The 23,865-nt window shown below is 36.0% G+C and overlaps 1 protein-coding gene across 2 annotated transcripts in view; it reads left to right on the top strand.

Moving 5' to 3' along the window:
* Positions 1-23,865, top strand: part of ATR (ATR checkpoint kinase) — a gene marked incomplete at both ends in the record, with an annotated part of 123,423 nt that overhangs the window by 61,319 nt on the left and 38,239 nt on the right. For both annotated transcript variants that reach the window (XM_084231548.1, XM_084231547.1), the window contains 8 exons: positions 964-1,101; positions 3,328-3,538; positions 6,178-6,353; positions 12,217-12,381; positions 13,541-13,632; positions 21,516-21,607; positions 21,838-22,015; positions 23,503-23,682. In XM_084231548.1, the coding sequence (XP_084087674.1) occupies positions 964-1,101; positions 3,328-3,538; positions 6,178-6,353; positions 12,217-12,381; positions 13,541-13,632; positions 21,516-21,607; positions 21,838-22,015; positions 23,503-23,682 (1,232 nt within the window). The remainder of the gene's footprint in view (positions 1-963; positions 1,102-3,327; positions 3,539-6,177; positions 6,354-12,216; positions 12,382-13,540; positions 13,633-21,515; positions 21,608-21,837; positions 22,016-23,502; positions 23,683-23,865) is intronic.

Here is a 23,865-nt window from a genome sequence, read left to right as displayed (position 1 = left end):
GTGAAATGTGGAATAACTTTAATTTACATTCTGCTCTGTAATATTTTTTTTAAGTGAAGCATTTCTGTTCAAAAAGGAAAAAAAAATCTATAAAATTTTATAAAAGAACAGTAATGTTGACATTCATAGCAATGTGGATGGAGCTAGAAGGGATTATGCTCAGTGAAATAAGCCAGAAAGAAAAATAAAAATATCGGATGGTTTCACTTATAGAAGGAATGTAGGGGTACCAAATAAGGAATCAGAAAAAATATATAATAAATTAAAAAACAAAATTAACAAGCAACCACAAATCAGAGATCTTCTGTAGGGGAGAGGGAGGAGAGGGTATCAAAACAGGGGAAGGAAGAGCGGAAAAAGTATATATTGTGTAAAAAGGAAGAATGACGTCAAATATATATATATATATGTATATATATATATGTATGGAATAGAGCAGTAATGTTGATAAATTAGAGGTGAGAGCATACCAGTAAAATTGAATTCTAACCCCAAATAGCTTAATTTTGTATTTTTGTTTATTGTTTATAAAAATGTAAATCCTAGACTTAATGACCTGTTCCAGAGCATTCTTTTTCGTCATCTTACTCATTTACATGTTCAGGGAAATAATGCAATAAATTCAGAGTTAGGTAAGTAAAATGTACTGTAATTAGGAAAGTTAATCTGGAACAAAACATGACACATTTAAAATGAAAGGAAGAGAAGGCCATTTATGTTATGAGGTGGTTGATAGTCCAGATATTTGCCTTTTTTGTGTGTCTGCCGTTCAAACAATTGGATATAGCAAGAATGAACAGAGAGGGTGGTAAGCTGAATTTTTCCTTTATTGAGTGCTCATGCCCTTCCCCATAAGAGAATACCTCTTCAGGATAAATTATTTCACATATGATTTTTTGGTATTAACCAATGGAATAAAATTTATAAAACTGCTTACTCTTTCTAAACCATTTGTGTTTACAGGTTCGCCATGACCTTGCCAGAAAAATCTTCACCTGCTGTAGCATTATGATGAAGCATGATTTCAAGGTTACCATCTATCTTCTTCCACATATTCTAGTGTATGTCTTGTTGGGTTGTAATCAAGAAGATCAACAGGAGGTGAGAGATACCATTTTATTTGGTTTTTGTTTGTTGAAACATTTGTTCAGTATAATTAGTTTTATGCTATAGATTTGTAGGGAATGTCCATCACTGTATGCTTATGAATGTACATATACAGTGCTCAGTGTAGAAAATTAGAGTGTGTAAATTATATATGCCCGAATATACATAAAACTTCAAGAAGGATGTATTAGAAACTATTAATAGTGATTTTTCCTGGGGAATATTGCTATAGATTAGTGTAGGGAAGGGAGGAGAGTATTTTACTTTTCATTTTATAATCTTTTCTGTAGCTTAGGTTTTTAATGCCATTATATTCTTAATGTAAAAATTAAAATCATACAAATAAATCATACCCTTTGACCACCTTTCCTGATCCTACATCCCAACAGATCATCACTGATATTAATTTGATGTGTATATTTTCAAACCCTGTTTTAATGCAGGTTTTTTTTTTAATAATGATATTCTGTTGTAGACATTGTTTTCCAATTTTGTTTTTATTTACCAATATAAACATACTGAACCAACCTTTTTAAAAGTTTAATGTTGCATAGTATTATCCTTTCATTTTGTGGTTGTATCATAATTTAACTATTGCCTTACTGCCTATTGTTTCCAGTCATGATTTTTACGCACAATACTATGGTGAGCATCATGTCAATTTTTATGAAATTGTATATATGTGTTTAGGATAGATTCCAAAAACTGGAACTATTGGGTTATATGGTATGTACCTTTAAGATTATATTGGAGACTGCAAAATTGCCCACAGATTCATAGTCCTATCAGCAAGTCACAAATGTATATATTTCTCATACTCTTGCCAATACTTAGGAGTTCTGTATATATTTTAGATATCAATCTGTGCCAGTAGTATCTTTTAGTGTTCTTGCTCTTTTTTTCTTTTTAAAGATTTATTTATTTATGCATACAAGAGCTAGGGTACAGGCCAGAGTGCGGGGAGGGTGAGAGGATTCACCAGAGACAGAGTGGGGAGCAGAACTGGTAGAGTGGCCATAATACACTGCTGAGGGGGAGCATCGGGCCAGATGGGAGAGGTCAGCTGCGCCATGTAGGTCAGCTCTCTGGCTAGGGATGAACAGGCTTTACACTGGCTTCGGATTGCTTCATAGTGCTGCTACGACTTAACCCCTTGTGTCACCAGGGACGGCCCTAGTGTTCTCTTTTTAACATTTGTGTCTGCCTTTTGTCATGCAGAAATTTTAAATGTAAATGCCAAATTTATAAACCTTTTTAACTTTTGAATTTCATGCCTTATCCAATAGCGTGAACTATTTTCTTACAATTTTTTTTTAAAGATTTATTTATTTATTTATACAAGTGCTGGGTACGGTCAGAAGCATGGGAGGGTGAGAGAATTCATCAGAGCCAGAGTGGGGAGCAGAACAGGCAGACTGAGGAAGTACACTGCTGAGGGGAGCAGCGGGTTGCAGAAGAGGTCTGTGTGCCATGTGGGACCCTCGCCTCGTGGCTGGGGATCGAACCAGGGATGCAGAGGCTGAGGGTAGCTTCGTAACCCAGTGCGCAACCGCTGAGCCACCAGGGAGACCCTCTTACATTCTTGTAATCCTTTTGTGATTACAGTTAGCCCTAAATTATTCTGAAATTGATTTTTACAGGTAGTGTGAGATGTCGTTTTAAGATTATTTTTAATACTAATAGCTTCATTATCACTTATTGAACAATTGAATTTTTTAATTTTTGTATTTACTTTTGTGTCTCTAGATTTTTTTCTTTTTTTAAAAAAAGATTTATTTATTTATGCATACAAGAGCTGGGGTTGGGGTACAGACCAGAGGCATGGGGTTGGGGTGAGAGGATTCACCAGGGACAGAGTGGGGAACAGAACAGACAGATTGACCAAAGTACACTGTTGAGGGGAGCAGGAGCAGAGTCAGGAGAGGTCTGCTGCACCATGTAGGTTGCTCCCTGGCTGTCTGGGAATCGAACTCGTGCTGCAGTGGCTGTGGATATCTTCATCGGTTGCGTATTAACCCTTGCGCCACCAGGGAGGCCCCTAGATTTTCATTTAGAGTAACATTTTACTGACTTAATTTATAGATAAGAAATATAATTATTAACCCATTTTATTTGTTTTCCTTTTGAAAATTGTTACCTTAGCATGGTTAGTACTATTTGTCAGATGTTAGTAAAATGATAACGTGTAGACATATTATTAACCATAAAATGAATTCTTAGGTTTATGCAGAAATTATGGCGGTTTTAAAGCATGATGATCAACATGCTATAAGTACCCAGGACATTGCATCTGATCTGTGTCAACTCAGTACACAGACTGTGTTCTCCATGCTTGACCATCTCACACAATGGGCATGGCATAAATTTCAGGCACTGAATGCTGAGAAATTTCCACAAAGCAAATCAAACAGAGATAAGGTAGACTCAATGGGTAAGTCATACTTTTGTTTATTTCTTCTCCTAATTAACCTATTAGCTCCTTTCTTTATCAACTTTATAATTTAAGCATTAGCTTTTAAAAGACCTGTGGTTTGTTTTTTTTTTTTCTTGCATCTTTTTTTTCATAAGGTGACATTTTTAGTATATTTATAGTCAGGAAACCTCTCTTTAAGTTCTTACTCTTCTTTACATAAGACACACACCTAATTTTTCTTTGCATTAAATTTACCTGCATTAGATGATTGATGATTAAATGAGGTGATGACTTACATGTGGAATATAGAGTAGCCAAACTAAGAACTAACCCTAGAAAGTTGACATAGGTTCCCAGAGAGTGCTGAAGAGGGGTGGGAGCAAGATGGGAAGGGAGCACAATGGAATATATTGGTGGGCTATCAATGTCTTGATGGTGTTTGTGGTATGCTAACCATACCGGAGGGGGAGTTAGCCCTCCTATACTTCTATTACACAAACAATGATGTATTAAATAATAAATTATTTGATGCACAAAATAAATGAGTAGATGAGTAAATAAAAATTATAAAATGTACAATATCATGTTAATATTAAAAACCAACCCCTTGCTGTATACACACACACATTTGTACATATAGGTGCAGTGAATTGTTTTTCTTCCTTTTTCAGTTGTGAAATACTCTTGCAGTGTTTTTCACATTTGTTTTAAATTTCAGGAGATTTTAATTTCATTCATTTCTTGATCTATTTTTTTATTCATTTCATTTCAGGGTTGTTTTTTTTCCTATTCTCTGGTAGAGTTTGCTATCCAGCAGACTTTCCAGATATGCTTAATCCACATTACTATACTACACCCTGTTGTGCCTACTGTTGTCATTATTTTTTCCTATGATATCACAACTCCCACTAATGCGACTAAAAGGGAAATTGCACTAGAGTTAAAAGTCACACCTTCCACTGTAATATAAGCATTTGTTGGGAAGCATTATATTCATTAGGATGGTCTTTTTTTTTTAAGTTTTTTTTTTAATTGAGATAACATTGTTTTACAATATAGTATATAATTCACCTCTGTGGATGTAGATCATCACACCTACCACTAAGGCACCTATAGTCTCCCAAGTGATAGATACTCTTATGTCTTTAAACCTTAGTTTTCTAATTCTTGCAGCAAGTAGATAAAGTATATAATTTTTCTCCTCTGTATATCACAATAATTTTAGTGGATATCATGTATTTTTCCCCTAGACTTCATGCTAATTGAAATTTTACTAACTTTAAAGAGGCTTTCACATAACTCGGTTTTCAATTTGTGAGTATTTCCTTGTTGTTTGTGAAAGCACATACATTTCTATTTATTTATGCTTTATTTTTCTAAAATTATTTTGACTTGTAAATAATTATCTGTTTGGAAATTTGTTTTTCTCTGCAATATGATTAGTTAGTAATTATTTTCCATTGATTTAACAATGAAAGATTTTTTTGTTGTTGGTGGTGGTAACATTGGTTTATTTAATAACTGTTTTAAAATCATTCATTGTTATAGTATACATATATACTAAATGTATGGCTATATCACTGTATATGTTACAGATTCACTTCTTCAAATGTATTATCACTCCATGTCCATAGCAAGGCACCAGTGACCTTCCATCACAATTCACTGGAACCCCTCTCCCCTTTACTTCCCTACCAATTCCCCTCTGGTAACCTCAGTTCTGCAGTCAGAATCCAAGGGTTTGTTTTGCTTGTTCCTTTGCTTTCTTTAATGTTTGATCCTGTTTCTGTATGTGAAAATTGTACTGTAAAAATCAAGCATGAACTCTGTTATCATCATTTTTGCTAACATTGCAATGAAAATTCTAGCTTTTAAGAACAGCATTTGCAATGGATCAAAAATACAATACCTTTACAATTTGTCATAGTTTGAAATGATCTACAAACTTTGATGGAACTAAGGGACTTTTTAAAAAATTTAGTATTTTAAATATACTATATTATTTGAATTTTGAAGAAATGTATTTATCTCCTATTTTCTACATGTTGTTATAAATACTCATTAGAATTTGTGTTAAACATGAATTTATAAACTGGACTGTCCTCAGAAGTTTCCAGTTTATGTCTTCTTAATGCTTGAAAAGTTACTCTAAAGAATTGACACTTTTACTTTCAGTTTCCATTATAGTTAATATTGTACATAGCAACACAGAAAAAATATAGGTTGTTAAAAAATTCTTAGTTTGAATATACTTCCAAAAGTCTTTTTTTTCATGTAAGAACAACTGTTTTTTATTTATTAATAATAACTTATTTTGTATTTTTTGTGTCAATTCTTATATTTCTTTAACACTTATATGGATTTGCACTTAATTCTCACAAAATTGTTAAAAAGGCAGGACAGATACTATTATTTTCCTTTTATAGATGGAAAAAACAAGCTAAGTTAAATAACTGTTCAAGGACAGGTAAGTAATATGGTAGAGGTGGAGCAAGAATCCTCTGAGCATTCATCCTGTTGATTTAACATTCAACTGTTACCCTAATAAATTTAACTTAGCAAAATAAATTGAATTTAAAGAAATAAATTTTAAATTGATACTTTTAAAATTATATTTTGTAAGTCCTTAGTTACTCAGTTATCATTTTCTAATCTAGGAACTGTGAACTATGAGGACTATCAGAGTGTAACTCGTTTTCTAGACCTCATACCTCAGGATACTCTGGCTGTAGCTTCCTTTCGCTCCAAAGCATACACACGAGCTGTAATGCACTTTGAATCATTTATCACAGAAAAGAAGCAAAATATTCAAGAGCATCTTGGATTTTTACAGGTTTGAAATTAATACAGTAAACTTAATGATTTTTAATATTGTCAGTTTCTCATGTTTATATCGTTCATTTTATTGAGTGTTTTAGATGCTGTTAGAGTCTGTGAGCATTTTAAAAACTTATAGATGAGTAGGAATAGATAAACATCATTTTGGCATATCTTAACTACAATGATATAATCTGAGGATGGACACTTAAATAATCATTTATGTAGAGTGGGTTGGGAGATAGGATTGTGTGAACAATCGTCATTAAGGGCTTCTTGGACATGGTATCTAAAGTGGGTCTTGAAGAATGAATGATAAGTAAAAAATAAAAAAGGCCAAGACATTTTAAGCAGAGGCATCCTTATGGAGTTGGCAATGAATGTGGTATGTGCTGGAGAGTATAATATTTGTTTTGAGTGACAGAGGAAAAATAAAAGGCTTGAGCAATGGAAAAATAAATTACAGAGCAACTTTTAAGTTATCCAAGATTCCTGGCAGATTTGAATCAGGTGCTTTGGCCAAAATGGCATTTTTTCCTAAATACTTAATGGCATTCCTAGAGGACGGGTTTGAAAGAGCTATGATTTAAGGCAAGCCTCCATTACTCTTCATTCATAAGAAATGTAGGCCTGAAAGAAAAAATATAGATAAATGGAGGCTGAATTTAGGGGTGGGTGGGAGGGTGGGGGATTGGTTATAACAGGAATCTGTCATTGCAGCACTGTTGAAAACAGGTATTATGACTTTGTAGGAAAGAAAAGAAGGACAGGTGGAACTAAAACAGTGGGAATAAATATGAGATCAAAGTTGGTGGGCTCCTTTTTTAGATCAAAAAGTATGGTAAGAAAATGTACTCTGGGGTGGAGTAACTACTGAGGATGTGGAATTTCTTTTGGGTTGATAAAAATGTTCCAAAATGAACTGTAGTGATGATTATATACCTTCTGAATAAACTGAAAGCCAATTGTAGGCTTAAATGGCTTCATTATTCTCAATAAGGCTGTTAACAAAAAACAAAAAAACAAATCTCTACCAGCCTTTAAGTCATTGTTGATCAGGAGTGAATAGAATTCTTGTAATCCTTCTTAAACCATTTATTCTTTCTTCCTTCAACACTCACCATAATTGTATGCCTTGGGACTGTCATGCCTATTCTTGTATCCTTTCTGTCTGACAGCTGCCCTAATTAACTCTAATTTCTCCCCTATCCCTGCCTCTAATCCCTGTATATTCTGAGGGTAGTAAAGTACTCCCTCCCAGTGCTCCCTAACCTCCTCTTTTTCTTCTCGTGGCATGTTACAAATCTATCATGTAGTATATATTTCAACGTTTGTTTGTCCTCTCTACCTAAATCAGTAAGGAAAACAATTTTGGCTCAATTTATATCACAGGTACCTAAAATGGTGCTTGGCGCATTGTTAAATGCTCAATTAATAGTAATTGAATGATTCCCATGGTTGTACTATATTTTCTTGTTATATCATAATTCTACAGATGGTCAGAATCAGCTTGTCTACTTAAAAATATCTTGGCATTTTAATGGGAATATCAGTGAATTTGCAGATTTAATTTGGAAAGAAGTGTCTTTGCCAAATTGAGTAGTTTTACAGACATATAGCTTATGAGACATAGCTTTCATTTTAAAAAATAATTAAAAATTAAGTTTAACACATTCATAAGCTAATTGCAGTATATATGACTGGGTTTTGTTGTTTTTTTTTAATTAGTCTTGTCAGTTTCATAGAGCAGACTGGGAAACTATATTTTATGCTATGAAACAATTTAACCACCACAAGAATTGTCTGTGGTGTTTTTTTTTAATAGGTGAAAGTATTGAGCTACCTGTTTCAGTTTCTTTTCTTTTTTCCCCCTTCACCACTTTTTTCTTTTCTTTAATTTATTAATTTTTTAAATATTTTACATCATTGCTCGTTTTTAAACAATATTTGTTTAAAACCCCCTCAGGTATAGTCCCCATAGAGTTTCCTTTACCAATGCACCCATGCACCATCACCTCAGTCCCCTGTGCTCCTCCCTCCCTCCCTCTGATCCCTCTCCCGCCTCCTCCCCTGCAGGATGTCTCTGATTTATAATTGTCTGTTGTTATTTTTTCACACTGATGTTTTATTTGGTCCCCCTATATTCCTGGTATAAGTGAAACCATCCGATATTTTTCTTTTTCCTTTTGTCTCATTTCACTGAGCATAATTCCTGCTAGCTCCATCCAGGTTGCTGCAAATGGCATGAGTTTATCTTTTTTGATTGTTGAATAATAATCTTCTTGATCCAGTCATCTATTTTTGGGCATTTGGGTTGTTTCCAGGTTTTGCCTACTGTAAATAGTGCAGCAATAAATGTAGGGGTACAGGTGATCTTTTGAATCAATGCTTTTGTGTCCTTTGGGTAGATCCTAGGAGTGGAATTGCTGTGTCATATGGTAGCTCCATTTTTAGTAGACTGAGGAACCTCCAGACAGCTTTCCATAGTGGTTGGACCAGTTTGCACTCCCACTAGCAATGTAGGAGAGTTCTTATTTCACCACATCTTTTTTTTTTTTTTTTAAATGATATTTATTGTTGTTGACTTTCTTTTTTTTTTTAAGATTTGTTTATTTATACAAGCACTAGGTACAGTCAGAAGCGCGGGAGGGTGAGAGAATTCACCAGAGCGGGGAGCAGAACAGGTAGAGGACCGAAGTACACTGCTGAGGGGAGCAGCGGGCGTGGCAGGAGAGGTCTGTGCGCCATGTGGGACCCTCACTGGTGGCCGGGGATCGAACCAGCGCTGCAGAGTCTGCAGGCAGTTTCTCAGCCCAGCACTCAACCGCTGTGCCACCAGGGGAGGCCCATATTTCACCATATCTTCACCAACATATGTTGTTGCTTGTTTTTTTGAGTTGTGCCATTCTTACTGGTGTAAGGTGGTATCTCAGTGTGGTTTCGATTTGCACTTAATCATGATGATCATTCTCTATTCGACAGGCCGAGAAGTTCTTCCATGTCATTTTTGAGCTCTGATGACTTTTTTTCTTTTTGTGGTGTGTCCTTCTCTGCAAGCTTGCTTGGCTATATATATTTTTCCTTCTCCCTGCTGTTTGCTTTGTAATTAATCTCTATGAATTGGGATGTTGTGCCATTGGTGTTGGCGGGCATCTCTTTGGGGTGCTCCTTCAGTGATGTCGGAAACTGTTTACCAGACTGAGTCCAGCACTGTATGCCAAAACTCCACCAGGGTGTTGATGCTGTGTTGTTGGGCACTGTGCCTTACACCTCCCTTGCTCTGTATTTACTCAGTTCTGGCAGGGAATCAGCTAATTGGTGATTTTGTTCTGGTCACTAGGTGGCGCCAGAGACCTGTACTTGCTGACCTCTGCTTTTTCCCAGTGGGTCTCTGAAAAACGGAGCTGGGGAGGGGAGCATCTCAACATAGGGACTCTTGTTCACACTGGGTGCTGTGTTTGCCCCATGTTCACCCAGTGCTGTGCCCGCACTGTATGGATTCGGTGCCCTGAATTCTGCACACTAGGTCTCAGTTCCAGGGCTATCAGATCCAAAATGCTGGCTGTCACCCTGTACAGTGCCCACTGTTATGACCCATCCCACACCCCAGATCCTGCACCTGGCTCTCAGTTCCAGAATGGGGTCTTGTTCCATGCCTTGTTTCCCTTCTTACCCCCGTTTGCATGGCTCACCCTCTCTCAGAGCCTGAGTGTGGTTTTGGGATCCCTGGCTTCCAACTATCAGGAAGTTGGTGATTTTGTTCTGGTCACTTGTTGGCACCAGAGATCTCTCCTAGTATCCTTCCAGAACTGCGTTTTTTCTGTGGGTCTCCGGGGAATAGAGTGAGGGTGGTATGGAGCTCCTCAACGGTGTGGGGGAGCTGTTTATGCCCTGTGCCCCGCTGTAGTGGGGGTCCCATACCCCGAATTTCATGCCCCGGTTCTCAGTTCTGTAGCCCAGTTTAGTGTCTGCAGAAATGGCGCCTTTTGCTCCCCACTCCCGTTTTCGATTACGCAGTGAGGGTCCTTCACCTCACTGATGGTTCCCTCGAGTCTCTCCACGAACCTAGGTCGTGGGCACAGGGACCTGGGCAGCGGCGATCCCTGTATGCTTTTCTAGTGCAAGCGCTTTTCCGCACAAGTTTACTGGCTGGCCTTGGGCTATTTGCAGGTCTCTCCAAGGAGTCCTTACCTTCCTCTGGGTGCCTGGAGCCCTTCGCTCACCTCCGTGGTGATTTCTGCAAGGTTCTCCACAGTTCCCGTTCTCGGGGTGTGGTGCCTGCAGTAGTTCCTTTCCACTCACTGTCCCGCTTGAGCTCTAGTTTGTTCTTGTTGCTGTTTTTGTTTGTTTGTTTTTTTCCCTCTTTTCTGTTGGTCAGAGTGTGCCGGCTTTGTGGGTTGGGGAGGGTAGCAGGGATCTGAGCTTTCCTCTCTTCTAGTCCTCTTTTATGTTTTATGGCAACTTTCCTCTTCAGGCAGTTTGACGGAGTCGCAGGTTTATCCTCTTGCAGGAACCTGCTGCTTTTCCTCCCTATAACTTTTTTTTTTATGGGAGGGCTTAACTTGCAGCGTTTACCTGCCACCATGTTGATCCGCCCCTCTTCAGTTTCTTTTATATTTGTTAATCTATTCAAATTTCTTAACTTTTTAACTTGTTTCTAATATTTCCCCCTTGTTAGTACTACATTTTACCAAATGTTTTTATTCTAATTGACCTTTTTATTCTAATTGCCAGGTAAAGTGAAAGTTTCTCATCAGTAATGCTACATGACCTTGCAGTCATACAGACTCGTGTTCATTTTTTGCCGGTTCCAACAAGACTTCTTTCTCTATTATACTGACACTACTCTTGCTAAAAAAATCATGCCCCCACTCTATTCCCCGGAGACCCACAGAAAAACCGCAGTTCTGGAAGGATATTAGGAGAGATCTCTGGTGCCACCTAGTGACCAGAACAAAATCACCAACTTCCTTAGGATCAAATCCAGTAGTATTTCCCAGTCCTTATTTTCTTACCCTCATAGCCACATTTGACCTTTTCTAATTCACATTTACTTTTCTCCCACAGTTTCTAGGATGCCACATTTTCCAGGTTTCTTCAGACAACTGTGGTTTCTCTTTCTCAGTTTCATTTGCTAGTTCTTCCTTATCTATAAATATAGAACTATTCTAATTGCCTTCCTGACATCTTTTTTTTGTTTGTTTCCTAAATCATGCCTTTCTTTTCCCTGGCTTTAAAGAACATCTTTGTGCTAATTGTTCCCCAGTTTTTATCTTTGCTTAACTGTCTCCTTCAAACTCAATTATATCGTGCCTTTCTTGAAGGGATCTTGATACCAATATGTTAAAATGTTGGTTTAATTTTTTTTAAGTTTTAAAATGCACAAAACTCTTCCAAGCTACACTTGAGAGGATTTATTATAAATCAGAATTGAAGAAAGTTGAGGACATTGAGTTCTTTACAGTTCTCATTACCAATAATGGCTTTTAAATGGAGGTTTATATTTATATATTTTTTTTTTAATATTAAATTTTATTTTTATATTCCCCCATACAATTGCAAACGCCCCATTCTGACCCCAATCCTTCCCCTCCCGCCCCCCACCCCCCAAAAAGTGTCTCTGGTTCATAGTTTTTTGTTGATTTTGATTTTCACTTTCTTATATTCATGTTTATATTTAAATGGAAGTAAGTGTGTTCAGGTATAGAATGCCTGGAAATAAATCTGTGATGTTACTATGAGCCTGCTTTAAAACAAGTACTGATTGTTATTTTGAGAAAAAAAAATAACAGGCTTTTTTAACATAAACTGGTGGTCTTATAATTGTTTTCCAACTGCATTTTTTCCTCATTTGTTTTTCTTTTAATGTTTCAACAAAGAAATTGTATGCTGCTATGCATGAACCAGATGGAGTGGCGGGAGTAAGTGCAATTCGAAAGGCAGAACCCTCCTTAAAAGAGCAGATCCTTGAACATGAAAGCATTGGCTTACTGAGGGATGCCACTGCTTGTTATGACAGGGCTATTCAACTAGAACCAGACCAGGTAAGGAAACAAATGATAGGCAACATAGTGAAAAGAGCCCTGAATTAGGAACTTGGAAATTTAGTTTCAGTACTGTTTTTACCAGTGTCACAGTACGTCTGCAAAACATTTAGCCTTCTCTGAGTGTGACTTTCTTGATTGGTAAAATTAGAGACGTAGGCTAGATGATTTCAGATTTCTGTCACTTTAGAATCCCCCTGAGTGAGATTTATTTTGGGGTATATTTTCAACTGTGTTTTTAATTACTCTAAAACTTACATTATTTTAGTTCATTATGAAAATATTAAAATATGCATCAATTTTTAATAGTAGTAGTGATTCTCTGTAGTCTAAGAAACTTTTTCAATGTCACATGCCCCTAAACCATTTGTGAATCTCTGAAGTGGCCCCTTAGAATCACTGAGCTATAATTATTAATAGGAGTGTATTACATACCTCATGTTTTATGGATACACTGATTTATAATCTTGGCTTAGATTCTCTTTAATTGTGAGGTATTGCTTTTTGTCTTACTTGACATATTCAGAAACTCAATATATAAGGCCCTTATTTTTTACAATCTTGTTTTCAGTTTTAAAGAACATTGCATGATATTGTTTAACTTTATTTACTAACACTCAATATCTATATTAATAATGTGTGAACTTTTAGTTTTATTTTTTATCTAAAAAGTAAAATTACAAATAATCTTCAAAATAATAAAAGGGTACTCGTTACTTCTTATAGATGATATGAACCCAAAAATTTACTAAATCTATAAAAATAATAAATTCAATCTGAGATCTTTATTTTTAGATTATCTGCACATTTTTTTTTAAGTTGAGGTGTGTGTAGAATTCTCTGCCATATAGCCAAGCAAGTCATTTGCTAAACTAAGAAGGGTAGATACAATGAGGTGAATAATATTTTTTTTAATTTAAATAATAAATTTTATTTTTATATTCCCCCATACAATTGCAAACGCCCCATTCTGACCCCAATCCCTCCCCTCCCGCCCCCCACCCCCCAAAAAGTGTCTCTGGTTCATAGTTTTTTGTTGATTTTGATTTTTACTTTCTTATTGAATAATATTTTTTAATGAATATCAATTATCCTGTTTTTGGTTCCCAAGATTTCATTTGTAGTGACAATTCTATTTTAAATATTTTTAAATTTCTAGATCGTTCATTATCATGGTGTAGTGAAGTCCATGTTAGGTCTTGGTCAGCTGTCTACTGTAATCACTCAGGTGAATGGAGTGCATGCTAACAGGTAATAATTTTTTAAAAGAATAATTTTCTTTTGTTATTATATTTCAATGGGGAATTTTAAATTAATGATTGTGTTGCTATAATATTTACTAAAATAAGGAAATATTTTTTTTGGTTTCATGGTGTTAGAGATGAACACCTAAAGCTTTTTTTTTCCTGCTTTCTTGTGCATCGATTTAGCACTTAACTCAATTTTCTATCCAAATCTTGAATTAGATTTGCTTTAAGACAAGAATCTTCCAGTACTCACTCTTGGTGAGACTCATATACGTACTTCAAAGGATATCCAAACTGCGTTATCAACACGTTATTTTTTTGTGTTGGGAGGGGAAAATTCGTGGCTAATTTATGGAATACCATTCTAGACTGGGAATTGATTTTTCCCCAAAAGAAAGAAGCCTCACTTTCCCGAAGGAAATGATAGATACAAAGGAAAAAAATTAGTAATCCTTGTAGCAAAGATTAAGACCATATAGTTCTTCTGGTTTGAAGAGTAACTGTGAAGGTTGGGTCTGCTCTTGAAGCTGACTCGCTCTGAGAGGTGAAAACCTTATTCCTTAATATTTTTACCCGATCTCCATGGATTTTGGGCATTGAGATTTGGTCCCAAGTGATGAAATCTTAATCAAAGGGAACACAGCCAACTTTTATTACTTAGATTATTGTGAAAGTGGCTTTTAAAAGTAATTCCTCTAAGTTATAAATACTACCATTCTACAGTGTTTGAAGGCAGTGAACCTCAGTTTCACACTACTGGAATTCATAAAATGAGCAAGGAATCTTTGAGATGTCGTGGAAAAGTGATTGTAGATCTTTAGATATGTTTCTCCAGGTGAGTTGGAAGATCTTATGAATGAAGGGATTGCAGGAATTTGGGGAAATCGTCCTGGCTCAAGCTGAAGTTTCAAGTTTCCTTATGCACACTGGGCAGTTGGACACCTCTTATCTTCTGTTTAGCTCCTGGATACATAGAGTCTTCTGATCTTTGGATTGTGAAAAGACCAGTGTCAATATTCAAAGGAAGATGCTATGTCATTGTAGTAAATGGTCAAGAGGGACACGTTTTCCATGGGGAGAGCGTTTGCATTAAAAAAAAAAAACTTTTGGGCCTCCCCGGTGGCGCAGCAGTTGAGCGCTGGGTTGCGAAGCTGCCCGCGGCCTCTGCGGCACCGGTTCGATCCCTGGCTGCTCCCCGGCCACAGGAGGAGGGTCCCACATGGCGCGCAGACCTCTCCTGCCGCCCGCTGCTCCCCTCAGCAGTGTACTTCGGTCCTTCTGCCTGCTCTGCTCCCCGCTCTGGCTCTGGTGAATTCTCTCACCCTCCCGCGCTTCTGACTGTACCCAGTGCATGTATAAACAAAAAAAAAACAAACAAACAAATAAATAAATAAATAAAACATGCCTCTATTAAAAAAATTAAAAAAAAAAAAAAAACTTTTTCCAAAATATATGGACTGTTCTTCCCCTGCACAGTCATTCTTTTAAATGTGTCCATTTATGGGAATAAGTTCTCACAGCTTGATCCTCATTGCCCTTTGGTACTTCTTGGTACCAAAGCTTGATCAAGCATATCCCCTCTGAATAACAGATCCTGCTAATTATGCTAACATATGTACCCTAAAATTTTGATATTTTTGTATTTAATGATAGCTTGCAAAGCTATTCAAAGCTAGACTTTTGAAAATAACAGCTCTATTGTATTTCTTTTAGTCTTGTTCTAAATTGGCTTTGGTGCTGTTCATATTTTTAGAATTTAGAGAATATTCAATAGTTTTGCTGCTATTTTAGATTTTTTTAAAAAATAAAGATGGGTTCATTTGATACATTTTATTTATGTGATTTTACTACAGAAGGAGCAAGGAGAATTGTTAAGGGCATTAGTCACAGTCTCTCTGATTTATAATAGAAGGGTATGTGTCTTTCAGTGTTATTAGATAATTAAATGGAAAATGTGCCCAATGTAAGGTCTAGCACATAGCAGATATTCAAATGGTATGATTTGTAAAGAAATGTGGGTAGAGTCTAACTTCTCTTATGTAATCATGATGCAAAATATCATTACCCACCTTAGTGTTACATAAGTAAAATGCTTAGAAAAAAATAACCTGTTGTACTGGTTTTACAAGCCCAAATTTTATTTTATTCCTTTTTATTGAGGTAACATTGGTTTACATTAATGATGGTATTTTGGACATATAGGCTCCCCACTTCAGATATAGTTACCATAGTGGGCCCACCATCAGATCACCTAAGTCCCCCACCACAGTCCATTATGCTCCCTCCCCTTTTTGTTCTCACCCTTTTCCCACCTCCTCCCCTCTTTGAATGCTTCATTTCTATAGTTAGCTTTCAAAGGTTAGTTTTTAAGCTTGTCTTTATGTGACCCTTTGTTTGGTTTCTCTGTATTCTACATATTAAGTGACATATATTTCTCTTAGCATAACCCCTCCCAGCTACATCTACATTGCCACAAATGGCATGAACTTGTCTTTTTTGATCACTGAGTAATATTTCATTGCTTATATATACCACATCTTGAGCCATTCGCCTGTTGTTTGGCACTTAGGTTACAATACTTAGCTATTTTAGATAGTGTTGCAATAAACAGGAGTGCAGGTTTCCCTTTGAATTAGTGTTTTAAAATTTGGGGGGTAGATGCTTAGGAGTCAAATTACTGTCTCATATGGGAGATCCATTTTTAATCTTTTGAGAAACCTCCTTACTGCTTTCCATAAAGGCTGGACTAAACTATATTCCTACCAACAGTGTGGGAGGGTTCCCTCTTCTCCACATCCTCACCAGTACTTCTTGTTTCGGGTCTTTTTGATGGGCCATTCTCACAGGAATGAGGTGGCATATCTTTGTGGTTTTGATTTGTATTTCTCTGATAAGTGATGATGAACATTTTTCCCTGTAGAGACAGTTTTTCCAGCACTAGGGATCCTTCCCTCTTTAGTCATTTTTTTAAACATTTTTTTCAATCAAAATAATGTTGATTTATGCCATTGTTTGTGTTTGGCTAGTACAGGACCACGCCTAGCCCCCTTCAAGTGTTATCACCATGCTACAGGAAGAGTATTAAGTATTAGCTCTTCCTTGAAAGTTTGGTGGAATTCAATTGTAATGTTATCTGGTCCTGGACTTTTGTTTTTGGAGAGAGTTTTGATGACTATTTTGATTTTCTTGATTGTAATCAGTCTATTCAGGTTTTCTGTTCTTCCCTATTCGGTATCAGATGGTTGTGTAATTCTAAGTATCTATCTGTTCTAGGCTATTCTACTTATTGGCATATAGATGTTCATAGTAATCTCATATTATTCTCTGAATTTCTGCAGTGCCAGTTTTAACTTCTCCTTTTTTGTTTCTGATCCTGTTTGAGCTTTCTCACTTATTTTCTTTGTGAGCCTAGCCAAAGATTTGTCTGGTTTTTTATTTTTGTTTTGATTTTTATTTTTTTAAGATTTATTTATTTTTTACAAGAATGGGGTACAGGCCAGATGCGCAGGAGGGTGAGAGGATTCACCAGAGACAGAGTGGGGAACAGAACAGGCAGACTGACAAAATATACTGCTGAGGGGAGCAGCGGGCGCGACAGGAGGGGTCTGGTGCTCTATGTGGGACCCTCGCCGCTAGCCAGGATCGAACCGGCGCTGCAGAGGCCGTGGACAGCTTCAGTGCCACCAGGGGAGGCCCTGATTTTTGCTTTTAAATAACCTTTGGTTTCATTAATTTTTTGGACTATCTCTTTGATTTCCATTTCATTTATTTCTGTTCAATTTTTGTATTTTCTTCATTGGCTTTTGTGATTTTTTTTTTCTCTTTCTCTAATTCCTCCAGGTGGGAGATAAGGTTATTTATTTGAGTTCTTTTTTTCTTGATTTGAACGTATATTGCTATATGTATCCCTCTTAGTACCCCCTTTGCTGTGTCCCACAAGTTCTGGAAGGTCCTCAGTGTTGTTTGTCTTGAGACATTTTTGACTTCTACTTTGATTTCCTTCTTTTTTTTTAAATTTTTTTTAAAAGATTTATTTATTTATACAAGCACTGGGTACAGTCAGAAGCGCGGGAGGGTGGGAGAATTCCCCAGAGCCAGAGCGGGGAGCAGAGCAGGCAGAAGGACCGAAGTGCACTGATGAGGTGAACAGTGGGCCGCAGGAGAGGTCTGCAGGCATTTGGGACCCTCACCCTACAGCCGGGGATCGAACTGGCGCTGCAGAGGCTGCGCGCAGCTTCGCAACCCATCGCGCAAACGCTGCGCCACTGGGGAGGCCCTGATTTCCTTCTTAACCCAATAGCCTCTTATTAGTGTCTTGTTTATTCTCCATATATTGGAGATTTTCCCTGCTTGCTTTTTGTAGTTGATTTCTAGAGAAAGATGCTTGGTATGACTTTGTTCATGAATTTGTTGATACTTGCTTTGTGACCCAGTACGTGGTCAGTTCTGGAGAATGCCCCATGCCCACCACCATGTGTTAAAGTTAAAGAGACTCTCCTCAATAGTATGGTCATGGTTCCTTTATCATAAATGAAATATTGACATATGCATAAGGTGTTTTTTTTTTATTGTTATTGAAGCACCAGTATTTTACCTCCTTGCTAGTGTTTTGACAGTATATGATCTCCTCATCCCCCCAGGTGATGAATTTGTTTTTGGACTTTTGATTCTCTTCCATTAAGTTATGTGTCTATTTTTATGCCAATAATGTTTTGATTACTGTTGTATTGTAATATAATCAGATAGCATGATACCTCCATTTCATTCCTTTTTCCCTCAGAATTTCTTTAGGTATGCAAGACCTTTTATACTTCCCTATAAATTTTAATATTTCTAGTTCTGTTTTCTTAATGATTATCATTGGTATCTTAATGGGGATGCAGTAAATCTGTGTTTCACTTTTGGTAAAATAGTCAGTATGATTATATTGATTCTACCCATCTATGAACATGGAATCTTTCCATCTTTATGTCTTGTTCTATATCCTATAGTTAAGTCTTGTAGTTTTCATTATATATGTCCTTCATCTCCTTGGTTAGGGTAATTCCTTGTTATTTAATTCCTTTTAATACAATTGTGAATAAGATTATTTTCTCATTTCTTTTTCTTCTCATTCATAATTTGCATATGAAAATGCAATAGATGTTTGTATGTTGATTTTGTAACCTGCCACTTTGCAGTGTTCATTAATTATTTCCACTAGATTTTTGGTGAAGTCTTAGGGTTCTCTCTTTGTATATTTAGTGTATGTCTACAGATAATGATAGTTTCAATTCTTCTTTTCCCATCTGAATTCCTATTATTTCCTTTTGTTGTCTGATTAGTCTAGCTAAAACCTCTAATGCTGAATTACACAGAAGTGGTGAAAGTAGATATCCTTGCCTTGGTCTTGATCTTAAAGGGGAAGCTTTCAGTTTTTCACCATTATGTATAATATTGACTTCAGGTTATGATACATGAATTTTATTATATTGAGGTAGCTTCCTTTGGTTCCCATCTTGTTAATAATTTTTATCATAAATGGGTGCTGAATCTTGTCAAATGCTTTCTCTGCATCTATTTATATTATCATATGATTGTTATCTTTCTCTTGTTAATATAATGTGTTATATTTATTGACTTACATATATTAAGCCTTCCTTATTTCCCAGGATAAGTCCCACTTGATCATGATATATGATCTTTGTGATGAGTTGTTGAATTTGATTTGTTGGTAATTTGTTTATGATTTTGGCATCATTAGTCATCAGGGATATTGGTTTGTAGTTTTCTTGAGCTGTCTTTGGTTTTGAGAGTAGGATGATATTGCATCATAAGTTGTATGATATTGCATCATAAGAAGATAACTTTCCCATCTTTTTGGATTTCTAGAAGTAACGAGCAAGATGGGTACATGTTCTTATTTAAAGATTTGATAAAAATAGTTTGTAAAACCTTCTGGGCCTTTTGTTTTTGGGGAGATTTTTTTTATTACTGTTCAATTTCTATGATTGTGATTATTTATTCAACTCTTCTGTTTCTTCCTGATTTTCTGTGCGCTGTTGTTCTAGAAATTTGTTCTGTTTCTTCAAGGTTATCACATTTATTGGTACATAGTTGTTCATAGCAATCTCTTATGACTTTGGGGATTTGTATAATATTTGTGGTAGGTTCTCCTCTTTGTTTTAACTCTTGGTTATATTAAGCTTTTGTTTGGACTTTTATTTCTAATTATTTTCTCTCAGCTCTTTTTTTTTTTTTCTTCCTTCTACTAACCCTGTGTTTTGTTTTTTCTTCTTTCCAAAGTTGCTTTGGGTGCAGATTTAGATTGTTTATTTGGCATTTTTCTTGCTCCCTAATGTTAGCCTATAGTGTAATTATCGGCATGCTTAAAACTGCTATTGAAGCATACCATAAATTTTGATAGCTTGTAGTCACATCTCATTAGTCTTTGAGGTATTTTTTGATATCTGCTTTCATTTCCTCATTAATCAGTAGCTGTTAAACAGCGTGTTGTTTGGTCTCCAGGTACTTAAGGTTTCTTTGTATTGTTTTTTTTTAAGATTTATTTATTTACGCGTATAAGAACTGGGATACAGGCCAGAGGTTCAGGGGGTGGGAGGATTCACCAGGGACGGGGGGGGGGCAGAACAGGCAGACTGATTGAAAGACACTGCTGAGGGGAGCAGCAGGCGAGACAGGAGAGTTCTGCTGCGCCATGTGAGTCACCTCCCTGGCCTGGGATCAAACTTGTGCTGCAGTGGCTGTGGATAGCTTCATTGTGCTGCAGCTTAATCGCTTGCACCACCAGGAAGGGCCCCAGGTTTATTTGTTTTTTATAGTTGATTTCTAGCTTTATGGCCTTTTGGTTGGATAGAGTACTTCATCTGATTTCAGTCTTTGTGATTTTTATTAACAATTGACTTGTGTCCCAATATATGGGTCTGCTCTTTTGAGTGTTCCATGTGCTCTGAAATAAAATGTAGATGCTGTTTTGAAGTGTAGTGTTCTGTAGATGTCAAGTCAATTTGGTCTAGCTCATCATTTAAGTCTCTTAATTTTTCTCTGTCTTGTTACTCTGTCCTTGGATGTAAATGGGTATAAAAAATTCCCTGGTAGTGTTGTGTTGCTGTCAATATGTCTCTTGTTCTATTAGTAATTGCCTTATGTATTTAAGTGCTCCATCATTTGGTAACTATATATTTATGACTGTTATTTCTTCTTGGATTAGGCTGTTAATCATAATGCAATATCCATCTCTATTTCTTATTACTGTTATTAATTGGAAATCTATTTTATTAATAAAAATATCGCTGTTCCTGACTTTTGATGGTCATTTGCTTGTAGGATTGCCTACTAGTCTTCATGTTTGTGCTTTGTGCTTGTCTTGGGTGATAAAATGAGTTTTCTGCAAACAGCAGGTTAGACTTTGTTTTGAAATCCATTTACACTTAAGGTGATCATGAAGATATCAGTGCTTACTGCCTTTAATTTTGTCTTTGTCTTTTTATTTTTGTCATCTTCATTTTATATTTTGACTAGCTTCGTTATCTGTTAACACCAAGTTGCACTTGAAAGAAATACTATAGAGGTTACTATAAAGCAACTGAAAGTCATAATTATCCAGGCATTAATTTTGCTCTAGTATATAGCACTATTTAATTTGTCAAATGTCAATTTAAAATAGCTTCATCAGAATTAATTATAGAAAATGTGTTTTGGGGAAATGGAAATTGTTTCAGGTAGAGGTAATTTTTTGTATCTAAGTACAAAATAAAATACAAATATAATACATAGAACAAAAAAATTATAGTCAGAAGTATCTAAACCAATGGAAAAAATTTCTAAATGCCACTTTAAATTTAAATGAATAAATTTCTTATAGTTGATAAGCATTTCTTTTAATAGGTCTGAATGGACAGATGAATTAAACACATACAGAGTGGAAGCAGCTTGGAAATTGTCACAGTGGGATTTGGTGGAAAACTATTTGGCAGCAGGTAAAATTACTTCTTAAAATATAAGCATTTTTAAGATGTCATAAATATTCAGATTTAATTAGCAAAGCAGCATTCTTAATTAATCTCTCAGACTGGTTTGTGATTGTACAAAGTGATTGTACAAGAAAAACATTTGTACACCATTTCTGCTGATTATTTTACCAAATGAAATAAAGCTTTTCTTGAACTTAACTACTGTGGCATTCTATGACTTTTCATTTGTTTTTCAGATGGGAAATCTACAACATGGAGTGTCAGATTGGGACAGCTATTATTATCAGCCAAAAAAAGAGATGTCACAGCTTTTTATGACACGTTGAAACTAGTGAGAACAGAACAAATTGTACCTCTTTCAGCTGCAAGCTTTGAGAGAGGCTCTTACCAACGAGGATATGAACATATTGTGAGGTATTTGGGGGGGGTTCCCATTTTTATTTTCCTAATCTGTGTCATCTGACAGGCTTGAAATTTTTTGACTAGTAAGCAGTTGGTAGTATGCTTGGTATAATGTATAACTACACAAAATGGCTCTTTTCTTCTTTTACCTCAGAACCACTCTAGTGTTTTGTTTTAAATGTTCTTACATATAGCCTTGTAATTGTAAAGGAAATTATGCAACTTCTGAAATGTAACAAAAATATCTTTTTTGTCTTTTTACAATGTCAAAGTTTATTTGCTATATAACTTAAATAATCTAGACATCTACTATGCCTGCCACGTTGGTACTTATTGATTCACTTTTCATCTTTTCATTTAGAAATGCATTTGACTCCCCATCCCCCAACCCCCCTCGACACACCCCCCACACACACACACCAAGAAAATATAGGCATTACATTACTAGAAATAAATACTAACTTTTAGAGGTAAGGAAGAAAATAATTGAAAACATTTTAACCTTGTTAATTCAACCAAAGAAAATAATAAAAAAATTATTGCAATGGGACCATAATGATTTTTTTTTTTTTTTAGTTATAATAGTTTACTGTAATTTGTATCAACCCCGTTGGTATCATCAGCTGAGTGAAACCAGAGATTGGGCCAGTGAGATTAATTCTGTTCTGTAGCTATTCAACCTCATTCTTTTTTTTTTTTAATAATTTATTTTTATTTTTTTATTTTTTAAAGATTTATTTATTTATTCAAGCACTGGGTACAGTCAGAAGCATGGGAGGGTGAGAGAATTCACTAGAGCCAGAGTGGGGAACAGAACAGGCAGACTGACGAAATACACTGCTGAGGGGAGCAGCGGGCATGACAGGAGAGGTCTGGCGTGCCATGTGGGACCCTTGCTGGTGTTTGGGGATTGAACCAGCGCTGCAGAGGCTGCATGCAGTTTCGCAGCCCAGTGCTCAACTGCTGCGACACCAGGGGAGGCCCTTCAACTTCATTCTTGAACACTGAGTCATAGACACTGACTTTTATACATGGGATAAATATAATCATGAGTGTTTCTATCACTTTTAGGGGGAAAAAACCCAGTGAAAACTGCATTCATTTCATAATTTTGTACTGGCATTTACTATGCTGGGTCCTCTTGCACAATACCTGCAATAAATGTAAATTTTTATGTTGATTTATAATGGATCCATATTTTATTTTCTTTGAATAGGTGATAAAGTTTGATTTTTTCATACACTTTAATTTAGCTCTACATACCCTTCTGCAATATAATTTATAGGAATTTGGAGATCAGTGCAAAAATAAATATTTATTTCAACGATAATTGGTGATTATGCCCAATTTTACAGTTTATATACCGATAATAAATTTTGAATAAAGCTCATCCAATGAAAACTGCACATTTCAGATTCTCTATAGCTAATTTTCTTTGTATATGCAATTAATAAGGTTGACTATGATAGCATTTTAACACAGGTTCTATCTATTTTCAGATTGCACATGTTGTGTGAATTGGAACACAGCATCAGACCACTTTTTCACCAATCTCCAGGTGAAAATTCTCAAGAAGATTCTCTAAACTGGGTGGCTCGACTTGAAATGACTCAGAATTCCTACAGAGCCAAAGAGCCTATCCTGGCTCTCCGGAGAGCTTTATTAAGCCTCAACAAAAGGTTTTTCATGAATTTAATGTTGCATATTATTTGGGAGTGGTTTTCTTCCTAATTTTCTCTTTGAATCATTATTTTTCTCTTTTAAATTATCAGGGCTAGGCTACTTAGTTGACATGAACCTAAAACTTAAGAATTACTTTCATATGCAATATATATATTTTCAAATAATTCAGAAGATATCTG

This window comes from Talpa europaea (genome assembly GCF_964194135.1).
Source record: "Talpa europaea genome assembly, chromosome: 4".
Taxonomy (NCBI): domain Eukaryota; kingdom Metazoa; phylum Chordata; class Mammalia; order Eulipotyphla; family Talpidae; genus Talpa; species Talpa europaea.
This window is presented reverse-complemented; position numbering and strand designations above follow the sequence as displayed.